Source organism: Chrysochloris asiatica, unplaced genomic scaffold (assembly GCF_000296735.1).
Source record: "Chrysochloris asiatica unplaced genomic scaffold, ChrAsi1.0 scaffold00018, whole genome shotgun sequence".
In the NCBI taxonomy this organism is placed as follows: domain Eukaryota; kingdom Metazoa; phylum Chordata; class Mammalia; order Afrosoricida; family Chrysochloridae; genus Chrysochloris; species Chrysochloris asiatica.
Genome location: NW_006408536.1, coordinates 30,367,650 through 30,388,409, shown reverse-complemented (window position 1 = coordinate 30,388,409; position 20,760 = coordinate 30,367,650). Strand labels below are relative to the sequence as shown.

General features: G+C 44.6%; 1 protein-coding gene across 1 annotated transcript in view; it reads left to right on the top strand.

Moving 5' to 3' along the window:
• STS (steroid sulfatase (microsomal), isozyme S) overlaps positions 1-20,760 on the top strand; it is a 99,422-nt gene that overhangs the window by 49,464 nt on the left and 29,198 nt on the right. The window contains exons 7-8 of the mRNA XM_006835648.1: positions 14,984-15,121; positions 20,407-20,566. Of these exons, the coding sequence (XP_006835711.1) occupies positions 14,984-15,121; positions 20,407-20,566 (298 nt within the window). The remainder of the gene's footprint in view (positions 1-14,983; positions 15,122-20,406; positions 20,567-20,760) is intronic.

Sequence of the window (20,760 nt, the reverse complement as noted above, 5' to 3'; positions counted from 1 at the left end):
GCCTGCCTCAAGCCATGGTAGTTTCAATATAACCTCATATGTACGTGAAAGCTGGACAATGAATTAAGGAAGATCAAAGAGGATCAATGCATTTGATTATGATGGTGATGAAGAATTTGGAAGATACCATGGACCGCCAAAAGAAGGAGTAAGTCTGCCTGGAAGTGCAGCCAGCATGCTTCTTAGGAGTGAAGATGGAGAGACGTTACTCCAGCCAAGGAACCAATCCCTTGAGAAAAGCATCATGCCCAGGGTCAGCAAAAAAGAGGAAGACCCTCCAAGAGATGGACGGATACACTGGCAGCAGCAGTGGGCTCAAGCGTTACAAGAGTTGTGAGGATGGTTCCGGACCGGGCAGAACCGACTCGAAGGCACCTAAAAACAAACAAAAGTAGCCTGCCACAAAGTAGTTAGTGGATTGGAACCACTGACCTTTGAGTTAATCGTTGACCTTTATGAATTCTGTGTCACTAGGTCTCCTTTGAACCTTCATGGAAACAATGCACAGAATCCCCAGCAGGGAAGGCAGAAGGTACATCTTGTGAGACAAGCGGATTTTGGATGCTATAGCACGTCTATTTCAACTTACTAACACAGTGTAGAACTGCTCCATAGGTTTTCTTGTTGCTTGGGCTGCATTTTGATCTTCTCCTTCACCCAAGTTAATATGTATCTACCGTTCAGAATGCTCCTTAGAGGCCAGGATGGCCAAACTTTGCCTCTCATACTTTGGATGTATTGTCAGGAGGGACCAGTCACTGGAGAAGGATATCATGTTTGGTAAGGTGGAGGGTCAGACAAAAAGAGATGGATTGGCCAAGTGGCAGCTTCGATGGACTCAAGCGTAGCAACAGTAGTGAGGTTGGCCCAGGATCAGGCAGTGTTTCATTCTGCTGTGCATAGATAGGGTCACTATGAGTTGGTACCGACTCGATGGCACCTAACAACAACAACAACAACCATTTAGTTACAGGTTTACCCTCCCTGACATTCCAACCCTTGGTAACCATCAAAGAATGTTTCTTTTAAATGTGAAAACCTTTTCTAGAGTTTTGGCAAAGTGATGTTCTACAATATTTGTCCTTTTGGGATGGCTTTATTTCACTCAGCATAATATCCTTCAGATTTCTCCATGCCGTGAGGTGATTCACAAATTCATGGTTATTCTTCAACGTTGCGTTGTATTCCATTGTGTGTGCTAAAGTTTGTTTCACCGTTCTTCTGCTGATGGGCATTTAGGCTGTCTCCATCTTTTTGTTGTTGTGAGTAGATTATTGTTGTTGTCACTAAATGCCATTAAGTCAGTTCCAACTCATAACAACCCTGTGTAGGATTTTCGAGGAGCAACTGGTGGGTTTGAACTGCCAACCTTGTGGTTCGCAATCCAGTGCTGATCCTAGAGTGTGCTACCAACAGTGAACATGGGTGTGCACATATCTATTCGTGTCATGGGTCTTTTCTGTCTAGGGCATATGCCCCGTGTTGGCAAGGGTGGCATGTATTGTATCTCTATTTCCAATATTTTAAGGACGAGCCATGTTGATTTCCACAGTGGTCACACCATTGATTAATCCCACCAACAGTGTCAGAGGATTTCTGTGGATTGACTGGAACCCCTCCATGGTTTTTCTAGTTTTTCATGCTGTTGTGGTTGAGAATAAAAACAGCAAAACACACACCCATTTGACACTTTGCACGTGTACAATTCAGTGACATCATTCACATTCTGAAGTTGCACAACTGTTCTCAGCCTCCTTTTACTAAGATTCTTATCCAGTCTTCCCAGTTGCCGTTTCTACTATGATTGCATAGATGGTTGTTGTTAAGTGCTGTAGAGTCACTTATTCTCAAAAAAAATAAAACTAAAAAAATGCAGTGCTCAAGGAAGACAATTATTTTGTGAAGCTATCGTTGGGTTTTAAGAGGACTTCAGGGATACTTTTGGTTTGAGGTCCACCACCTCTGTTTTCTTGCCAACCCTTTAGTCAGCAGCTGAGTACATGACCACCATGTAACCCGCACTCCTCTCTTTTGTGTTGTGTTGTTGTGACATGCCGTTGAGTGGCTTCCAACTCATAGCCAGCCTGTATGGGATTTCCAAGGAACAGCTGGTGGCTTTGAACTGCTGACCTTTCATTTACCAATCCAGTGCTGATGCTACAGCGCCACACAGCAGGAGACCTCTTATGTTGTGTAGAATACTGCTTTCTCTCTACGTTAATTGAGCTTATAAATCATTAAGCTCTGAGTCTCATTAACTCGAAAGCAATGTTATCAATTTTTGGTTTTTTTAAATGTATCCAGCAGCTTCATTTCATGGTCTTGAGCCTAGCATTAATATTGTTTTACCTTGAATTTTTATCTCTAATTGTGATGGATGGGTTTTTTAAAAAAACACATTGTTTCATCAGTAATTTTCATAAAGAAGCTGCACCAATAAATTATCCAGTAATCAAGGTGCCCATTTAATTCAAAGAAAGATTCAAAAAGTCCATGAAACAATTCCACTCTCTTTTCATTGCACTCCATTTTCCCAAGAACTTTTAGAGGTCCCTGGTATATAGGTGCGAGTTTTTTTGTTGTCAAGTGAGTTCTGATGCATACTGACTCTTTGTAATGTTTCCAAGGCTATCAATCTTTACAGAAGCAGAAAGCCTCACCTTTCTCTCAACAGAGCTGCTGGTGGATTTGAACTGCCAACCTGCGGTTAATAGCCCAATTTATAACCCACTTTGCCATCAGAGCTCCTTTAGGTATATAACCAGAGGGCTTCAAAAAATTACATGGAAAAATTCCGTTATCTTTTCATTTCATTTCTCCACGAAGTTTCAGCGGTCCCTTGTATATTGTCATTATTATTGTTAAAATGCTGTTGAGTTGGTTCCGACACATAGCAACTCTGTATAGGGTTTCTGAGCAACGGCTGGTGAGCTTGAACTGTTGACATTATAGTTCAAAGAGACCTTGCAGTCCAGCGCATTAACACACAGTGCCACACCAGGATTCCCCCTCATACAGATGCTATTTCTTAAGTGCCATCGAGTCGGTTCCAACTCCTAACGACTCTGTATAAGGTTTCCAAGGGCTGTGTATCTATAAAGAAGCACAAAGCCTCATTTTTCTCCCTGGGTGCAGGTGTTGGACTCGAACCACCAACCTTGAGGTCCACAGTCTAGTGCTTATCCTACTGAGCCACAGTGCTCCCCGTGAACCTTTTACTAATGCTAATCATAGTAGTTACATGTAGGGCTGCTAACATCAAGGTTAACAGTTCGAAACTACCAGCTGTTCTGTGGGAGAAAGATGAGGCTTTCTGCTCCCGTAAAGATTTACAGCCTCAGAAACCCTTCGCAGGGTCGCTATGAGTTGGACCTGACCCCATGGCACATAGCCACCACCAATCAGGAAAGCTACAACAGCAAGAACTACAACAAAAAACGTTTGATTTATGACACGTACGGGAACTAAATCGTGTCCCTTAAGTAAATAGTTTTCAGGGGATATCTGAGTCACCCCCTACCACCACGCTGTGCGTTGCTTGTCTCTCTATCTCTAGTGTTTAGTGGGAGAGGGGGAGCATTTGAGGATTGGGTAACCTGAGCAAGATCCCAAAAACATCTTCTCCAATTCAAGACAAGATTCCTGAACCGCTGGACTGACCTTTGAGTCAATGACCTCTCACTTGTCTAAGTCCTACTTTGTAAGATGCTGAAGCATCTTGGTTTGTGGGCTTGCCTCAGAGACTAAATTTTTACACTAGTAAAGGAGACCTGGACAAAACTACTCAGTGGGTGCAGGAGGTGCTAGAAAGTAATGATGTATGCAACCAGGGGTGTTTGGTACGGTGTCCCCTACCATCAGACATGTTTGAATAGGGTGGACTCGAACCTCTGACTTTTCTGTGAACCGCTGAGTAAGCTGTGTGCCCCACCAGACAGTAGATCTGAGTCTCCGCTTCTGTCTGCCTCATTTACCCCCCAAAACGCTGGCATGCGCCCTGAGAATGAGAATCATTGGGAGTGCCTCCCCTTATTTCCAGAAAATGCAGCTCCCCGGGAAACACACACACACACACACGGGGTGGAATGAACGCGAGAAGAGAGATGAGGAGGGGATGCCACAGGGACTGCCCAGATGGCAGGGGTAATGGAGATGCTCAGGGGTAAATCACAGGCCACCACGCTGATCCTACTCAGACGGGCTCAGTGGAGGAAATCACAGCATTATCCTAACAACTCACTGCCAGGTACTAGTTGTTGTTGTTGTTAGGTGCCATCGAGTCGGTACCAACTCACAGCGACCCTCTGCACCACAGAACGAAACACTGCCTGGTCTGGGCCAACCTCACAATTGTTGCCACGCTTGAGTCCATCGATGCTGCCACTTGGCCAATCCATCTCTCTGGGGGTCCTTCCTCTTTTCCTCTGACCCTCCACCTTACCAAACATGATATCCTTCTCTAGTGACTGGTCCCTCCTGACAATATGTCCAAAGTATGCATACTAAACAAAGGAGAAAATCGGTCAAGGACGAAAGGTTGGCCTTTGGAATGGCATCAGTTCAAGCTTAGGGTTCTCTTCTATCTTAGCTGTACTGGAGTCCTGGTGTGGTGCTGTAGGAGAATGCACCTGACCACAAGGTTGGCAGTTCAAATCCTCCAGCCGCTCCTTGAAAACCCTAGACAGGGTTTTCACTGAAACCCATTCTGTGCTAATCATGCTTACAGACTGATCATAAGGTGGGAGGTTCAAACCCAACCAGAGATGCCTCTGAATACAGCCCTGGAGCTCTGCAGCTGATGGAGTTGAGCTGCCAACTTTAGGCTAGTTTAAAGCTGAGCGCTTAACCACTGCAACACCACGGTTCCTTCATAAATGCACTGCTGGTTGGTGGTTAAGTGCCGCTGAATTGATTCTGACTCATAGTGACCCTGTATAGGGTGTCCGAGGAGCAGCTGGTGAGCTTGAACCACCGACCTTGTGGTTCAGACCGACTTTGCATTCTAGCACATTAACCCACAGTGCCACGCCAGGCTAGGAGACTCATATTCCCAAGTCAAGGACTGCCAGCAAAATGGAAACAAACTCAAGGAATGCACACCATTTAGTCTCATCAGCACTTTCCTGTCTCCTTTAAGTTACTCCTCTGTGAGTTTGCTGTCAGTCAGGCGCCTTGAAGATGGTCCAGACTCATAGCAACCTCATCGTGCACATCAGAAGAAAACACTGCCCAGTCCTGTATCAGCCTCACAAACACTGGTTTGTTTGTGCTCAGAGCTGCAGCCACTGGGTCAGTTCTTCTGTGTTTCCATAGGTATTTGCAAAACAATGAGGGTATGTCTCCTAGAAGCCTTGAGCCGGCTTTTGTTTTGAATAATGGATAAGGAGGTGTGGAGTACCACTCATGCATTTGAATCATGGTGTGGGCAAAGAATACCGAATATACCATACACTGCTGGAAGAAGGAACACGTTTTAGAAGATGTACGTGGCATTGTATGATCAACACTGGACTGCTCACCACAAGGTCAGCAGTTCAAATCCATGAGGCACTCCTTAGAAACCCTATACAGGGTCTCTGTGAATTGGAAGTGACTCCAAGGCACTGAACAACAGCCGTCAGATTGCGCCTTATTAGCCGCGATGGCGAGACTTTGTCTCATGCACTTTGGCCATGTTATCAGGAAGACCAGTCCCTGGAGAAAGACGTCATGCTTGGTGAAGTGAAGGGAAGGCGGGTCAGCAAAAAAGAAGAAGACCCCTGATGAGATGGCTAGTGAGGATGATACAGGACCGGACAGTGTTTCATTCTCTTATCTATGAATTTGAACCAACTGCATGGTACCTAACAATAATGAAAACATAGTCTTAATATCTGTTAGATCTATGGAATTTCTAGATGGTGCACATGATTAATGCACTGGGCTGCTAACTACAAAGGGTGGAAGTTCAAGTCGAACCAAAGACACTTGGAAGAAAGACCTGGCAATCCACTTCCAAAAAACCAGCCATTGAAAAACAGTGTGGAGTGCAGTTCTGGTCTGATGCATATGGGGGAGCTATAAGTCAGGATCGGCTTCACAGAAATTGTTTAGTGTTTTTGTTTCGTCTTGTTTTATGTCTCTTCAAACTGCCTGCAGTGATGGTTTCAATCCCATCTGTCAGGATTTCTGGTTTGGTGTTTCCTGGAGGTGGTCAGGGCCCTCCTTTCATATGCAGGATAGCAGTCACCCTTTCCGTTCTTGAAACCTCCTACAGTGCAAAGACTTCCGTCCCCACACTCCCCAAGCCTGCTCAGACAGTTCCAAGCCCAATGAGCGTTTATTTGATTCATTGCAGAACCAACACTTGCACAAGTTGTAGTGAATGCAAATCTTCAGGACAGAACATCACATCTTCTCTTGAGCTTTCCATCTCAACCTTTTGCTTCTCCCTCTAAAAATGCCCCCAAGCCAAATACCAAATGAAAAGCCGTAATAAACAACAACAGCCAAATAGAACCTAAAACTCGGCCCACCAGTTTTGAATTTCAACCTGCTTAGCAGCTAGCGTAGTGGTTACGAATTAGGCTGCGAACCTCAAGGTCAGCAGTTCGAAACTACCAGCCGCTCCACAGGAGAAAGATGAGTCTTCCTGCTCCCGTAAAGATGTACATCCTTGGAAACCCTGTACAGGGTCTCTATGAGTCAGAACCGACTCCACGCCACATAACCAACCAAGCAGCATGTAGAGAAAGAATCTAATTTTATGAGCTTTTGTCATCGACTATTATAATGTGTAGTGCATAAGCTTTTGGACTTGGTTTTAGACTGTGGCTCTCTCCCATGCTTTCGGTTGTCTCAGCTGTGGTTCCCTTGAGCTTCGTGCTGTGGAGAAGAAGGTCATGATGGAACTTTTGGAAATCTCGAGCATTTATTTCAGGAGGATGTACGAGCTGAAGGTTACATACATTAAATGACCATTGCTTCTAACTGGGGAGAATAAATGCACTTGTACAGTGGCAGCCATCTCCTGATAGATGAGGTATTGGTGATGTTTCTAATCCTGCAGAAACTAGCAGAGATTTGTCTTTCTAAGGCAATGCCAATAGACAAACAGGGTCCTCAGAGCCACAGTGGTTCAGGAGAGCATCCGAACCCAGCATCCACAGCTGTGTGCCTGGAACAGTATCTAGCACTCCACACAGCCAGGCGGAAATCTACAGCCACTAGGTAGTGCAATTACTAACAAAGTTGTTGTTGTGAGGTGCCATAGAGTTGGTACCGACTCACAGCGACCCTATGCACAACAGAATGAGACACTGCCCGGTCCTGGGCTAATCTCACAATTGTTGCCATGCTTGAGCCCATTGATGCTGCCACTTTGCCAGACCATCTCACTGGGGGTCTTCCTCTTTTTCTCTGACCCTCCACTTTACCAAACATAAATGATACTGAACAATTTGTAACTATTAACAATTATCGATTAGTAAGTGAGGAATATAGTCCAAAGCAACAGGTTTGGTTTGGGGGTTTATGCATAGGGGTTGCACCTCAGTGGAAAGAAAACAAAAAGCCTCACTGCTAGACCAATAAATAACATCATGATGAGTGGAGAAAAAGATTGAAGTTGCCAAAGACTTTAGATCAACCATCAACACTCATGGAAGCAACAGTCAAGAAATCAAACAATGTATTGCATTGGGCAAATCTGTTGCACAAGACCTGTTTAAGGTGTTAGAAGGGCAAAGATGTCAGTTTGAGAATTAAGGTGCTCCTGACCCAAGCCATGGTATCTGCAATAACCTCATATGCCTGTTGTGGTGCTGTGGGTAAATGCGCCAGACTCCAAGGCCATTTGAGCTGCAAGGTCAGCAGTTCAAGCTCACCAGCGGCTCCTCAGAAACCCTCTACAGGGTCGCTATGGGTCAGAACCGACTTGACGGCACTTAACAACAACAACATATACATGTGAAAGTTGGACAGGGAATAAGGAAGACCCAAGAAGAATAGATGCGTTTTACTTGGAGAAGAATATTGAAAGTACCATGGACTGTCAGAGGAACAAACAAATCTGTGTTGGAAGAAGTACAGCCAGAGTATCCCTTAGAAGGCAGGATGGTGAGATTTTGTTGGTCATACTTTGGATGCATCAGGAGGGACCAGTGCCTGCAGAAGGACATCATGCTTGGTAAAGTGGAGACTCAGCAGAAGGAGGAAGACCCCCCAATGAGATAGATTGGCACAGGCAGCGACAGCAGTGAACCGCTAATGTAGCAGCGTTTGTGAGGATGGCTCAGGACTGGAAAGTGTTCATTCTATTCTACAAAATATTGCTAAGAATTGGAGCTGAGTCGTTGGCACCTAACAGCAATGCCTCATGAACTCTTTGAAGAGTTGAAAACCTACATGTCACTTTGAGGGCTAAGGTGTGACTGACCCTTGCCAGGGTGTTTTCAGTCCTGTCATATACAGGGTCACTGTGAGTCAGAACTGACTAGAGGACAATTAACAAGAACACCATCTACATGAGAAAGTTGAATAGTGAATAAGGAAGAAGGGAAAAGACTTGAACCTTGGAATGATGGTACTGGCAAACAGTGTTGAATCTATTTATGGACTTCCAGAAGGACAGACAGATCTGTCTTGGAAGAGGTAGAGCCAGAGTGCTCCTTAGAATTGAAGCTCGTGTTCGCAGAAGCCCTCAAGGAGATGGGCTGACACAGTGGCAGCAGCAAAGTGGGCTCAAATGTCATCACAATTGTGAGGATGGCTCAGGATCCCACAGTGTTTTGTTCTGTTGGACACAGGGTTGTTGAGTTGCAACTGACCTGAAGGCATCTGACAGCAGCCGTTACAAAGGTTGATAGATGAAAAGAACGTCCTAGAATCCACGCTTCCTCCTCAACCTCCATCTCCACCCTCAGCACAAAGAAGCCAGAGGACTCTGTTTCCCAAGTCTTCTTTGTGATTACAAAAGTCTGCTCCCCAAGTCCTCTCCGTTTTAGATATATACGCCCTCCCTCTCATTGTCTGCAGGTCAGCCACAAGTGCTCCTGAAAATGCTTTAGCTCCTGTGTTTGTTTCATTCCGGGAGCAATGTGAGGAAGCTCTGGAAATAAAACATTTCATTTAGGGCCTAGCCTGCAGCCTGCAATTGGCAATTCAAAACTATCATCCTGTATAAATTGGTATCATCATACCTTGAGAGCCTGGCTGAAAAATCATATTTGGGGACCTTGGCCTCACAATGGATTGCTCTCAAAGCAAGAAAAAAATAGTCGTCTTTGTTCCCATGGGAGACTTGTACTCAAGAGTTTTGAGGAGAGGAAAAGTTTCGATCTTTATAGGATCGATCTTATGAAAAATTAAATGGTTAATGGGCTCTGGGCTTTACAAATGAGATTCTGGCTTAAAAACTACACAGAATCCAGAGCGTATGTTTTGAGAAAGGAAAGAAAGCATGAAGGGAGATAGAATCCGGGCACTTCTTCCATCATCCCTACGTGTACGTGGATGCTGCTGCTTTTTCTCTTGTATTTCCTCCAGCCCGTTTGTCACTCCCACCTCAGCTGAGGTGATCATTAAAGTTACCATTGTAGGCAACGAGCAAGAAACTTGAGGAGGACAATATGTTAGGATGGCTGTTTGCAATACTGGAGTTTTGAGGGAAATATCCAGGGAGGCGTCATAGGTTAGAGAAGGATGTCGAACCTTTGAATAGAAGGAGTGTGTGTGGAAAATGCAAGGACAAGTTCATCTCAGATGGGTGTGGTCCAGAAGGACCTGTAACTAGTAGATGTAGCAGGGTTGAACAAAGTGTTGTTGTTGTTAAGTGCCGTCGAGTCAGTTCTAGACCCATAGCAACCCTGAACAGGGTTTCCAAGGCTGTAAATCTTTACAGGAGCAGAAAGCCTCGTCTTTCTCCCACAGAGCAGCTGGTAGTTTCGAACTGCTGACCTTGAGGTTCACAGCCCGATTCATAACCACTACGCTACCAGAGCCAGCAAAAGCTATCCCTGAGTGTGTGCACTAGTCTTTAGCAGATAGTCCAGGTCCAATACGAGATACCTGTGGTTCAAGCTCACCAGCCACTCCTCAGAAACCCTATACAGGGTCGCTATGAGTCAGAACTGACTCGATAGCACTTAACGACAACAACATCATGGATTTGCTTATGGCTGCCTGCCCCCATGGGTGTCAGAGTACAACTGTGATCCACAGGGTCTTTAAAGGCTCATCTTTAAAAAAAATAAAATTTAAAAAATGGGTGGGGTGGGATTCATTGCCAGGCCTTTCTTCTGAGGTACCTCTGGGAGGGATTGAACAAGCAGCCTTTCTGTGATGAGTAGTTGTTAGGCGCATAACCATCTGAGATCATGTTAGACTTTGGCTGGAATGTGTGTAATGGGAATCCAAAAACACACGGCCGTCGGGTGCTGAGTGTGCTACAATGAATCCAATAATAAACCCAGTTGCTGTGAAGTTCACTGAGACTCACGGGCACCCCCAGTGGGTCAGAGTAGAATTGTGCTCCACAGGGTTGGCAATGGCTGATTTTGGGAGAAGTGGATTGCCAGGTCTCTCTTCTGATGCACTTCTCAGTAGATTCAAACCTCCAAGATTTCAGTTAGCAATTGAACGTGTTCACTATTTGCAGCCTCCTTCCCCATGCCCACCCTATTCCTCCCCCCTCCCCCAAAAAAAGAACAACGTAGGAGATTTATCAACAAATGTTGAATGAATGAATGAATAAGGCTGGGATTCAAACTGGCATTTGGAAGGCAGATTGTTTCAAAGACATTTTTTCTCTACAGTACTGCTGTGCTAACTGACCTTTAGTGGTCCCTGGTGGTCTAGTAGTTGAAGCACTCAACTGCTAACCCCTGCCCCCCCCCCAAAAAAAAAAAAAAATCAGTGGCTCCAGAGGAGAACGTTTTGGTGTCTGCCCCTGTAAAGATAACAGGTTTGCAAACCCTATGAAGCAGTTCTGCTCTGTCCTGGGGGGTCAGTATGAGTTAGAATCCACTCCACAGCCATGTGTCTAGCATATATTTTACTATAACACAGGTGGGTTTTATTTGAAATGGGTGTGTGGACTGCAGAGTCGATTTGAACTGCAAGGTCGGCGATTCAAGCTGATTTAAACCTTATACAGGGTCGCTATGGGTCAGAACCAACAACAACAACAACAATGATAATATGGCAGTTTTGGTGTGGTGTTGTAGGATAAGCACTGGACTGCTAACTGCAAGGTTGACAGTTCAAACCCACCAGCTGCTCCTCAGAAATCCCTGGACATGGTCGCTATGAATTGGAACCAGCATACAACAATAATTACAACATGAATAAGTGATATACTCCATGTTGTACTAGCTGCTTAATCTGTGTCTAGGTATATATATGTGGTGGTGCTGTGCTGGGGACTGGGTTACAACTCACAGCTACCCTGCATAGGGTTTCTGAGGCTGTAAATCTTTATGGGAGCAGAAAGCCTCCTCTTTCTCCCACAGAGCAGCTGGTAGATTCAAACTACTGACCTTGAGGTTAGCAGTCTGCCTCATAACCACTCTGCTACCAGAGCTCCTTGTATATATATTCACATCATTAAATGATTCATCTAAATATAGAGATAAACGTAAACACACACAGACTTGAGTAGATCGCACAAGCTGGAGTATGTTCATTCATTAATATACACAGATACACATAACCCGAAGCCCTGGTGTGGCACTGCATGCAAGGATAATGTACTGAACTACAAGGTTGGTGTGGACCACAGGGTCGTCGATTCAAACCTGCTAGCCGCTCCTTGAAAATCCTAGACAGGGTCACTATGAGTTGGAACCAACTCAATAGCACTTAACAACAACAGTAGGTAATCGCAAACCCACTGCCCTCAACTCGATTTTGACTCATAGGGACCCTGTATAGGGTTTCTGAGACTGAATCTTAGCAGGAGTAGAGAGCCTCATTCTCTCTCTCAAGGAGCAGCTGGTGGATTTGAACTGTCAACCTTAAAGTAGCAGTCGAATGTGTAACCCTCTACCCCACCAGGGTTCCTTCACACACACACACACACACACACACACACACACACACACACACGGACACTTATGAGTGGCTTCTACAAGTTTAATGAAATCATTTCATTATCTCCCCAGTCCATTTTTCAATGAACTTTTTGAAGCCCTGGTGTGTGTGTATGTGTGTTTTCTTTCTACTTAGAAATTACTCAGCGAACAAAAGGGTCATTTTCCTTTCTGAGTGTAAGTGGGGATTATTATGATCTAATTGCTTCTTTCTGTTTCAATGAAATAAACTAATTACCACATTCAAGTAGCAAGGCTGGAAGAGCGGCAGGGCCAGGTAACCTTCAGCAGGTGGTTAGCTGAACTGCACAGAATCATGCTGTCTGCATCAATTCGTATTGTCCTGACCCTGGTTTGCCAGGGGTGACAGATCTCTACAGTCGTCCTCGGGTGTCTTATTCCTGGACCCTGAGCATTGTGTGTGCTTATACGCTGTGCATTCTGGGAATATCGATGGTTTATATTAAACATTGAGAATCCCCAAATGGGTTCTAACCCGTGAGCTGTGTTTTGACAGTAAACCTCAGTGTCCCATCAGACCGCAGTCTTCAGCCCTCAGCAAGAGTAGCACATTCCCTTAAGGTGTTTGATTATAGCTAAGAAGTTTTCATAACTGCTCTTCCATATTCCACTACCTGCCAGGGTACATTTGCAGTACTCAGATACACAATAAACTGCAAGTGCATACACATACAGACATGCAAGCCAAACAGGCGTGAGAAGACTAAAGACTACAGCTGTGAATGTTGAGGGTATGTGTACATATGTGTCTCTGTGTGTTGGTGCAGTCATTGTTACTCACCTCACTAATCAAAGAACAATATGGCATGCGTTCACTCGCTAAATGAAACGGGCTCGATTGTGTGCAATCCCAACTTCTGTCCTCATCTGAATCTTTACGCCTTGAATTTCGGGTACTTTCCTAAGGATGCATGGGTTTTTCAATTACCGTCAGCAAAATTTTACTTTCATGTGAAATTGTTGATATTATTGGACGATGTGTGCCTTCTATGATGTCACCTTTCTTGGGAAGGAGCACACTTTGAGATGGGTCTTTTCCGGGTGGTTGGACAGGTAAGCGTCTTCTAAATTTCTTGGCATTGATGAGTGAGTGCTTCCAGCTTGCATTCATTTATTACTATTCCATGCCTTCAGCATAGGTTGGATGTCCTTCTTCAGTACCGTGAGTTCTTGATGATACACCACTTCGTGAAATGTTTGGACGATGACCCTTTCTTGTTGGTATGGTGACTCTGTGAACTCCTTCCATCTTCTTTTGATGCTTCCTGCATCGTTCAATATTTTGCCCATAGAATCCTTCAGTGTTAAAGCTCAAGGCTTGAATGCTTGTCTTCGTTTCATCTTGAGAAATACCAACTGTTCTCACCTTTTGGTTTTCTAACCCCCGGGTCTTTGCACATTTCATTATAATACTTTACTTTCTCTTCTTGGACTGCTGTTTTGAAATCTTCTGTTCAACTCTTTTCTTGATCATTTTTTTCCACTTGCTTTAGGTACTCTGCATTCTTTTCTTTGATCTTTTTGATACTCTTTGCTTTCTTCATCTATGATGCCCTTGTGCCATCCCACGACTCATGTGATATTCAGCCATTAATGTTCCGTACATCAGATCTTTTTGTCTCTAAATTCAGGTGGGATATCCTCAAGGTCATAGTTTGGCTCTTGTGGACTGGTTTTCATTTTCTTCAGCTTGAACTTGAATTTGCCTATGAACAATGGATGGTCTATTGCAAAGTCAGCCCTTGACCTTCTCCTGATGCTTTTGAACTTCCCAATCACCTCTTTTCATGGTTGTAAACTGTCTTGATTCCTGTGTATTCCAACTGTTGAGGTTCACATGTAGTTGTTGTATATGTCACTGACAAAGGATATTTTCAATGACTAAGTTGTTAGCCTTGTAGAATTCTGTCTTACGATTTCCAACACTGTTTCTATCACCAAGGCCATATTTTCCAACCATCGATCCTTCTTTGTTCACATTTCCAACGTTCACATTTCCAATCAGCAGTAAGTTATCAATGCATCTTGCTGGCATGTTTGGTCAATTTCAGATTGAAGAAGTTGATAAAAATCTCCGATGTCTTCATCTCTGTGACATTAACGCTTGGTGCATACATTCATAATGTCATTCTCCAGGGACTCATCCCTCCTGATAACATGCTCTAAGTGAGGGAGATACAGACTTACCATTCTGACTCCTAAGGAGCGTTCTGGTTGTTCTTCCTCCAAGACAGATTTGTGGATGCTTCTGGATGCCCATGCTGTACTCAGTATTCTTCAACAAGACTGTAAATCAATGCATCTCTTTTTTCTGTCTTCTTTATGTATTGTCCAGCTTCCACATGCATACGAGGTGATGAGTCAGGTGCACTTTAGTCCTCAGAGTGACATCTTAGCTTTTTGAGACTTTTTTTGAGAGTTCAGTGTGAACTCAAGCTGGTAAGATGTGGAAGGGAGAGTGGGAGTATGCCCACAAAGAGACGTAGGTATAACAGAGAATACTTATACATGGGTGTTTAGTTTTACTGCTGACAAAGCAGGCCTTTTGTAGTAGATTTTCCCAATGCAATATGTAATTTGATTTCTTGACTGCTGCTTCCATGGGTGTTGGTTGTGGATCCAAGTCAAATCGTTGTCTTGTTGCCTTGTGGATTGCGCGTTTCATTTCCTTCTGTTTCCATTTAACAAACAGTTATCAATGCATCTTGATGGCATGTTTGGTCAATTTCAGACTGAAGAAGTTGGTAAAAATCTCCAATGTCTTCATCTCTGTGGCATTAACGCTTGGCGCATACATTCACGATGTCTCCACAAAGGAATTAACCCAGAGACACATCCCCATTTCTTTTATAATGATGGGGCCTTGTTGAAGCTGGGCATTTTTTCTCCTTCAGGGCAAGTCTTGAATGTTCTGGATGAGCTGAAACTGGCCAATAACACGCTGGTCTACTTCTCGTCAGACCACGGCGCCCACGTGGAGGAAGTGAGCACCAAAGGGGAGCTTCACGGGGGAAGCAACGGGATCTTTAAAGGTAAGGCACCCACTGAGACGCATGTACACAGTGTCCTCAGAGAATGAGCACAACTACGGTTTCTTAGCGGACGTGGACAAAGACTTAAAAAAAAAAAAAAGTTAATTTTATTTTTGTTGTAGTTCTTCCGATTCTATGCAGTTAATCTCAATATATCGATTCAGCAGTTTCAATGTGTAGAATTCAGTGGCACTGATGAGGGTCTTGGACTTGTCGAACCATCCTCGCCCTCCTTTTCTGAGTTGTTCCTCTCCCGTCAACATGGACTCCCTGCCCCCCAGGTTCCTGTCCAATCTTTCCAGTTGCTGTTGGCAGCGTGATTCCATAGAGATGGTTCTTCAGAGAGCACGTGACTCCAGGCCACCATCCTTAACTAGTAAATACTCTTCACCATCAGCACGGTTTTCCTATAGTGTGAATTCAAATGCACTCTCATTCTTTCTCCACACACAGAGGAATCCTGCCATCTAACCCCCAGGCCAAAAGGAGATCCTCTCTGAGCCTTCAAACCCTCTTCAAAAAGAATGTGATTAATTGCATGTGATTATTCCACCATAGCCCCAGTGAAATCTGCCTCTCTAATGAAATCTACGTACTCATTTGTTAGAACGGCTAGGATTCCATCATTCTCCTGAAAAATCCATCACATCATTCCTTGTTAGCCTGGCAACCTTGTATTCTGCGTTGAAAATCCAGTGATTTAGTGACTATGCAGTGGCCGGGACAATATGTCTTCCAGTTATGGAAAAGTCACGTACAAAGAAGTAGTTAGAGCAGGGGTGGGGAACCTTTTTTCTGCAGGAATCGATAACATTATTCATGGGTCGTCCAAAATTATCCACTTAAAAATTAGCCTGCTGTATATGCTCAAACATTTCATTAACTCACCCCCAAATGGAGACCTGGTGTGGCGCTGTGGGTTAATGCGCCAGACTGCAAAGCCGTTTGAACTGCAAGGTCGGTGGTTCAAGCTCGCCAGCTGCTCCTCGGAAACCCTATACAGGGTCGCTATGGGTCGGAATTGACTCGACGGTACTTCACAAAAATAACAATGTGATGGCTGGAACTGCAGTTGCCTTGGCAGGGCCAGACCAAATGATTTCAAAGGCCTTCTACGGCCCTCGGGCCAGATGTTCCCCACCCCAGATTCAGAGCATGCCTTTTGAGTAAGGAGGAAGGAATAAAGAATAAGAAAGGGGGAAATGCTTGAAGCAATATGAACAATGGAGGAGAAAAAAGAATCAAGTGATTTAAAGTTATAGGATGGGGCTGGTGGTGCGACGGTTAAGCGTTTGTTTGCTAACTAATGGGTTCAGTCGGTTTGAACCCCTCAGCAGCTTCGTTGGACTAAGAACTAGTGATGTACTTCCATAAAGATGTGGAACACTTGGCATAACTGCGGCTGTGGGCACAATCCAGCCAGACACATATTTTTGCAACTAAAGTTGTTCGGAGACACAGATATTCATCTATGCATTTTCAGTTGTTGCTTCATGATAGGATGGTAGGGCCGAGTTGCTGTAATAGAAACTTTCCGGTTGTAATAGTTGTAACAGAAACTTGTAATAGAAACTTGTAATCGAGTTGTTGTAATAGAAACTTTCTGGTGGGCAAAACCTCAGATGTTTACTGTGGGGACCATTAGAAAAAAAGAACAATGTTGCCAACCCCTGACTTGGATTAACATGCTGCTAATGCTGTTGCCCATACAGGGCAGAACAAATGTTGCTCAGCCCTGGGCCGTATGCCTGCGATTGGTGGTCAGTATCAGCCCATTGTGGTGGTGATTGGGTCTATCCTTAAAGGAGCATTTTCCCTCACCCTCTACTTCACCAGTCTGGGGAAGTACAGCCAGAATGCTTCTCAGAAGCGAGTTTGGCGAAACTTCCAATTGCTGCCATTGGATACATCACCAGAAAAGACCAGTTGCTAGAAAGGACATCATGCTTTGCTTTAGTCTGTAATAATGGGTGGTTCTTGGTCATCATCTCACCCACAGGGCCCATGGGAGAAAGATGAGACCGTGCTCTCTCAGGAGCCCTACAAAGCTCTGTCCTGTGAGGTCACTGTGAGTCAGAATTGGACTCCATGGCAGTGAGCTTGATTTCATTTTCTTTTTGTTGTTGTTCTTGTTGTTAGCATTCATTCAATAGTCTTCCCCAACACCATAACTCGAATCCATTCTTCTGTGGTCTTCCTTACCCATTGTCCAATGTTCCCATGCGCCTATGAGGCTACTGAAAATACCATGGCCTGGGTCAGGCACACATTAGTCCTCAAACTCACTTCGTTGCTCATGAACAAAGTAAAGAGGTCTTGTGCAGTGGGTTTGCCTAATGCATCATGTTGTCTGAGTTTGTAACTGCTGCTTCTACGAGTGTTGACTGTAGACCCGAGCAAAATGAACTCTTTGACGTTTGAACACCAACATCAGTAGGGCCTTGCTCTTCCTTCTTGCCCTAAGAAGAGGAAGACAAAAGGTTGCTGCATGCCAGATGCTGGGATGACATCCACCGTGTACAATCTGCATAAATCAAGGACGAGATGAAATATGGCATCTTGAGTGAGAAAACAATTAGTGTGAATGACAGAACTCACAGGATTGCCATGTGGCCCAAAGCCATTCTGAGAATCACTTTCACCCTGGGTGGTAGGGAAGAAAAAGGGAAAAATGGAATCATTTCTAAAGCTCCGTGCACACAGATCCAGCCCCAAAATGACTGGCATATGGTCTTTGCATGGAACGGTGTCTGTCGGACTGGCTGCCTGGCAGCTTTGGGAAGGCCAAATATAGCAGCCCCCATTTGGAAACAGCTGCTTCTAACAAGAGGCTCGGGGTGAGGTGTGTCCCAGTCTGCTGCCCACTTGATCGGAGAGATGGTGCAACTCAGTCATCATTCTTCCGTGTCTTCATATCCCGGCAGCGAGCCATCAGGATGGTAGAAATGGGAATCTGTTCGTTACTCTGTCACATCTTAAATTTACAGCTTGCCTTTTTCTCTGCTCCTAAATCTCCAGGAAAAGAAAAAAATTCTTAAAATGTCTTCACCTCCTCTCCTACACATTTTTTCAGCTTTATCTTCATTGTTCCTACGGTAGTTTTCTTGCCAAGCCAACTAACAGTGCTTTCCTCTGTTGGCTTCCATCCCAGCTGAATGAGATGTGATGTGCTTTCTCATGGTGCTTGGAATGATCTCTGGGTGCATCGGAGCCACTTGTGGAGACTGAATTTCTACAAGGCAGAACTCACCATTCACATCTCTTTGGATCCTGCTCTGTGGTCCTGTTTTTCAGTTGTCCGTGGTGTGTGGCTTGCCTGTTGTTGTGAAGTTGGAAAGGATGTCACCACTATTTTAAATTCCAAAGGGATTATCCACGATGGACTGCTTTGAGCAGAGCTCCCAGACTAAGACAGACTAGGAAAAAGGCATGCAGATGTACTAATGATAATCCCCAGGAAAATTGGAGGGATTGTGGCCAAATGCTGTCTGATACCGTGCTGCAAGATGAGCCCCCTGGGCTGCAAAGCACTCAACATACACAGTGTCCCCAGCAGTGGGTGCAAACATACCAACAACTTCGAAGATGTAGCACTGCCGTCTTTGGCAGCTTGCCTGAATTTTGGTAAATCATTTAAACTTTCCATTTCGTGGATGTCAATGTCATAGTGTTTGTCGGATAAACACCTCCAAGTGATGTTGAAAAGACAAAAGAAGGTAAGGCATTTGGACTTTTTAGGGAGGGAGTCAGGGAACCTATACACTCGTCTCTGAATTCACATGTGGTTTTGCGTGAATTCTGCATGTAGAACATATGAGCACATGCAAAGTACAGAGCAGGCCTGTAGAATGGCCACAGCTGTCAGGATCTGCGTTGAATAAATGAAAAGTGACTTCATTATTGCTTACACAGAAATAGTGACCAGACCAGCTCTATTACTTTCTGCAACAAAACACAGAGTCAAGGAGCAACTGGTGGGTTTGAACTCTCGACCTTTTGGTTCACAGTCTAGTGCCGATCCACAGAGCCACACCAGAAGGCCAGTCAGCCCATTAGGTCTAAATATTTTTTTAAGACTTAGTGATTCCACTCCCTCATACTGTATTTCTTGTTGTTTAGAAGTGCTGTTAAGTCAATTCTGACTCATAGCAACCCTGAATAGGGTTTCCAAGGAACAGAGAGTGGGTTTGAACCACCAGTCTTGGGGTTTGCAGTCCAGTGTTTATCCTATAGCTCCACACCAGAATTCCTCTTATTATATAGTGCCTTTATTTTCATGCAATGAACATACACCTGTCCTCTCTGACCCTCTTAAACCTCCGGTGACCATCCAAGAATGGTTCTTGTAGCATGAAAACCTTTTCTTGACTTTTCACCATAGTGGTCTCATATAAGATTTGTCCTTTTTTGATTAGCTACAAAAATCACAAAAAAAATACCGAGCTGACAACTGGGAGAGAGACTGGTGTGCCCCATGAAACATTCCTTCGGGTCTGGAAATGAACTCACCCCTAGGTCTCGGTCTTCAGTCAAACAACAGACAGGTGTATAGGAGGAACTACAACACGAGGGAGGTCCCACCTCTTCAGAATGATCAGTCATGTGAGATGAAAAGAGCAGCATTTAGCGAAGGAGAAAGTTCAGAAGAGTTAGGAAACGAGAAGGAATGGAAACGGGAATCCTAGGGAGGAAGTGGGAGGAGGGACGTTATCTTGAGGGGCTGTAATCAAGGACATGAAACAAATTGTGTCTGAATTGTTGGACGGAAAACTGATCTGCCTGTCAAACTCCACGCAAGTCACAATAGAAGGTTAACAATAAAAAAGAGTAGAAGAATGGGGTTACTGTTCCACATTCTCTTCCATCCTCCCAGGGTCCATTTACTGTGGCCTTGACCAGAGTCAGCAGTGATAGCAGGGCACCGTCAAGTTCTTCCTGGTCTCAGAGGCTGAGGTCATGGTTCATGTGGACTGTAGATAACTGTCCTGTTTCCCACATGTTACTGCTCATTGAGTGACTGTAACGAGAGGGCATGGTTCTTTGGAGACAAAACTCTTTTTTTTATTATTATTTTAAATGTTTTACTGTGAATTATGTGACAGTTTACATGGGAGAACATTAGCTTTACATTCATCCTATCATATATTGTTTTGTTGCCATGGTTACAATCCCCTCCATGCATCATCAACAAACCAAAGGGTATACCTTACAAGTCTGCCTGCCCCTGGTCGTCAGCACACATCTTGGGGACAAAACTCTTGCTGTTACTTTTCTTGTTCCTTTAGGAGGAAAGGCCAACAACTGGGAAGGAGGGATCCGGGTCCCAGGCATCCTGCGGTGGCCAGGAGTTATCCAGGCTGGACAAGAGATTCACGAACCAACGAGCAACATGGATATCTTCCCCACGGTGGTCACACTCGCTGGCTCCCCTCTGCCTGAGGACAGGTACTGGGAAGGGCAGCAAATCTGTCTTCCTTATATTGTATTATCTCCAGCTGGACTTGTTATCTGTGTTTCTTGACAGAACTTACCATTGGGTGGAAAATCCTACGGTTGTCACCAACTCATGGTGCCCCGTGTGTGTCAGAGTAGAACTGTGCTCCACAGGGTTCTCAGTGGATGATTTTTCATAAGTAGAT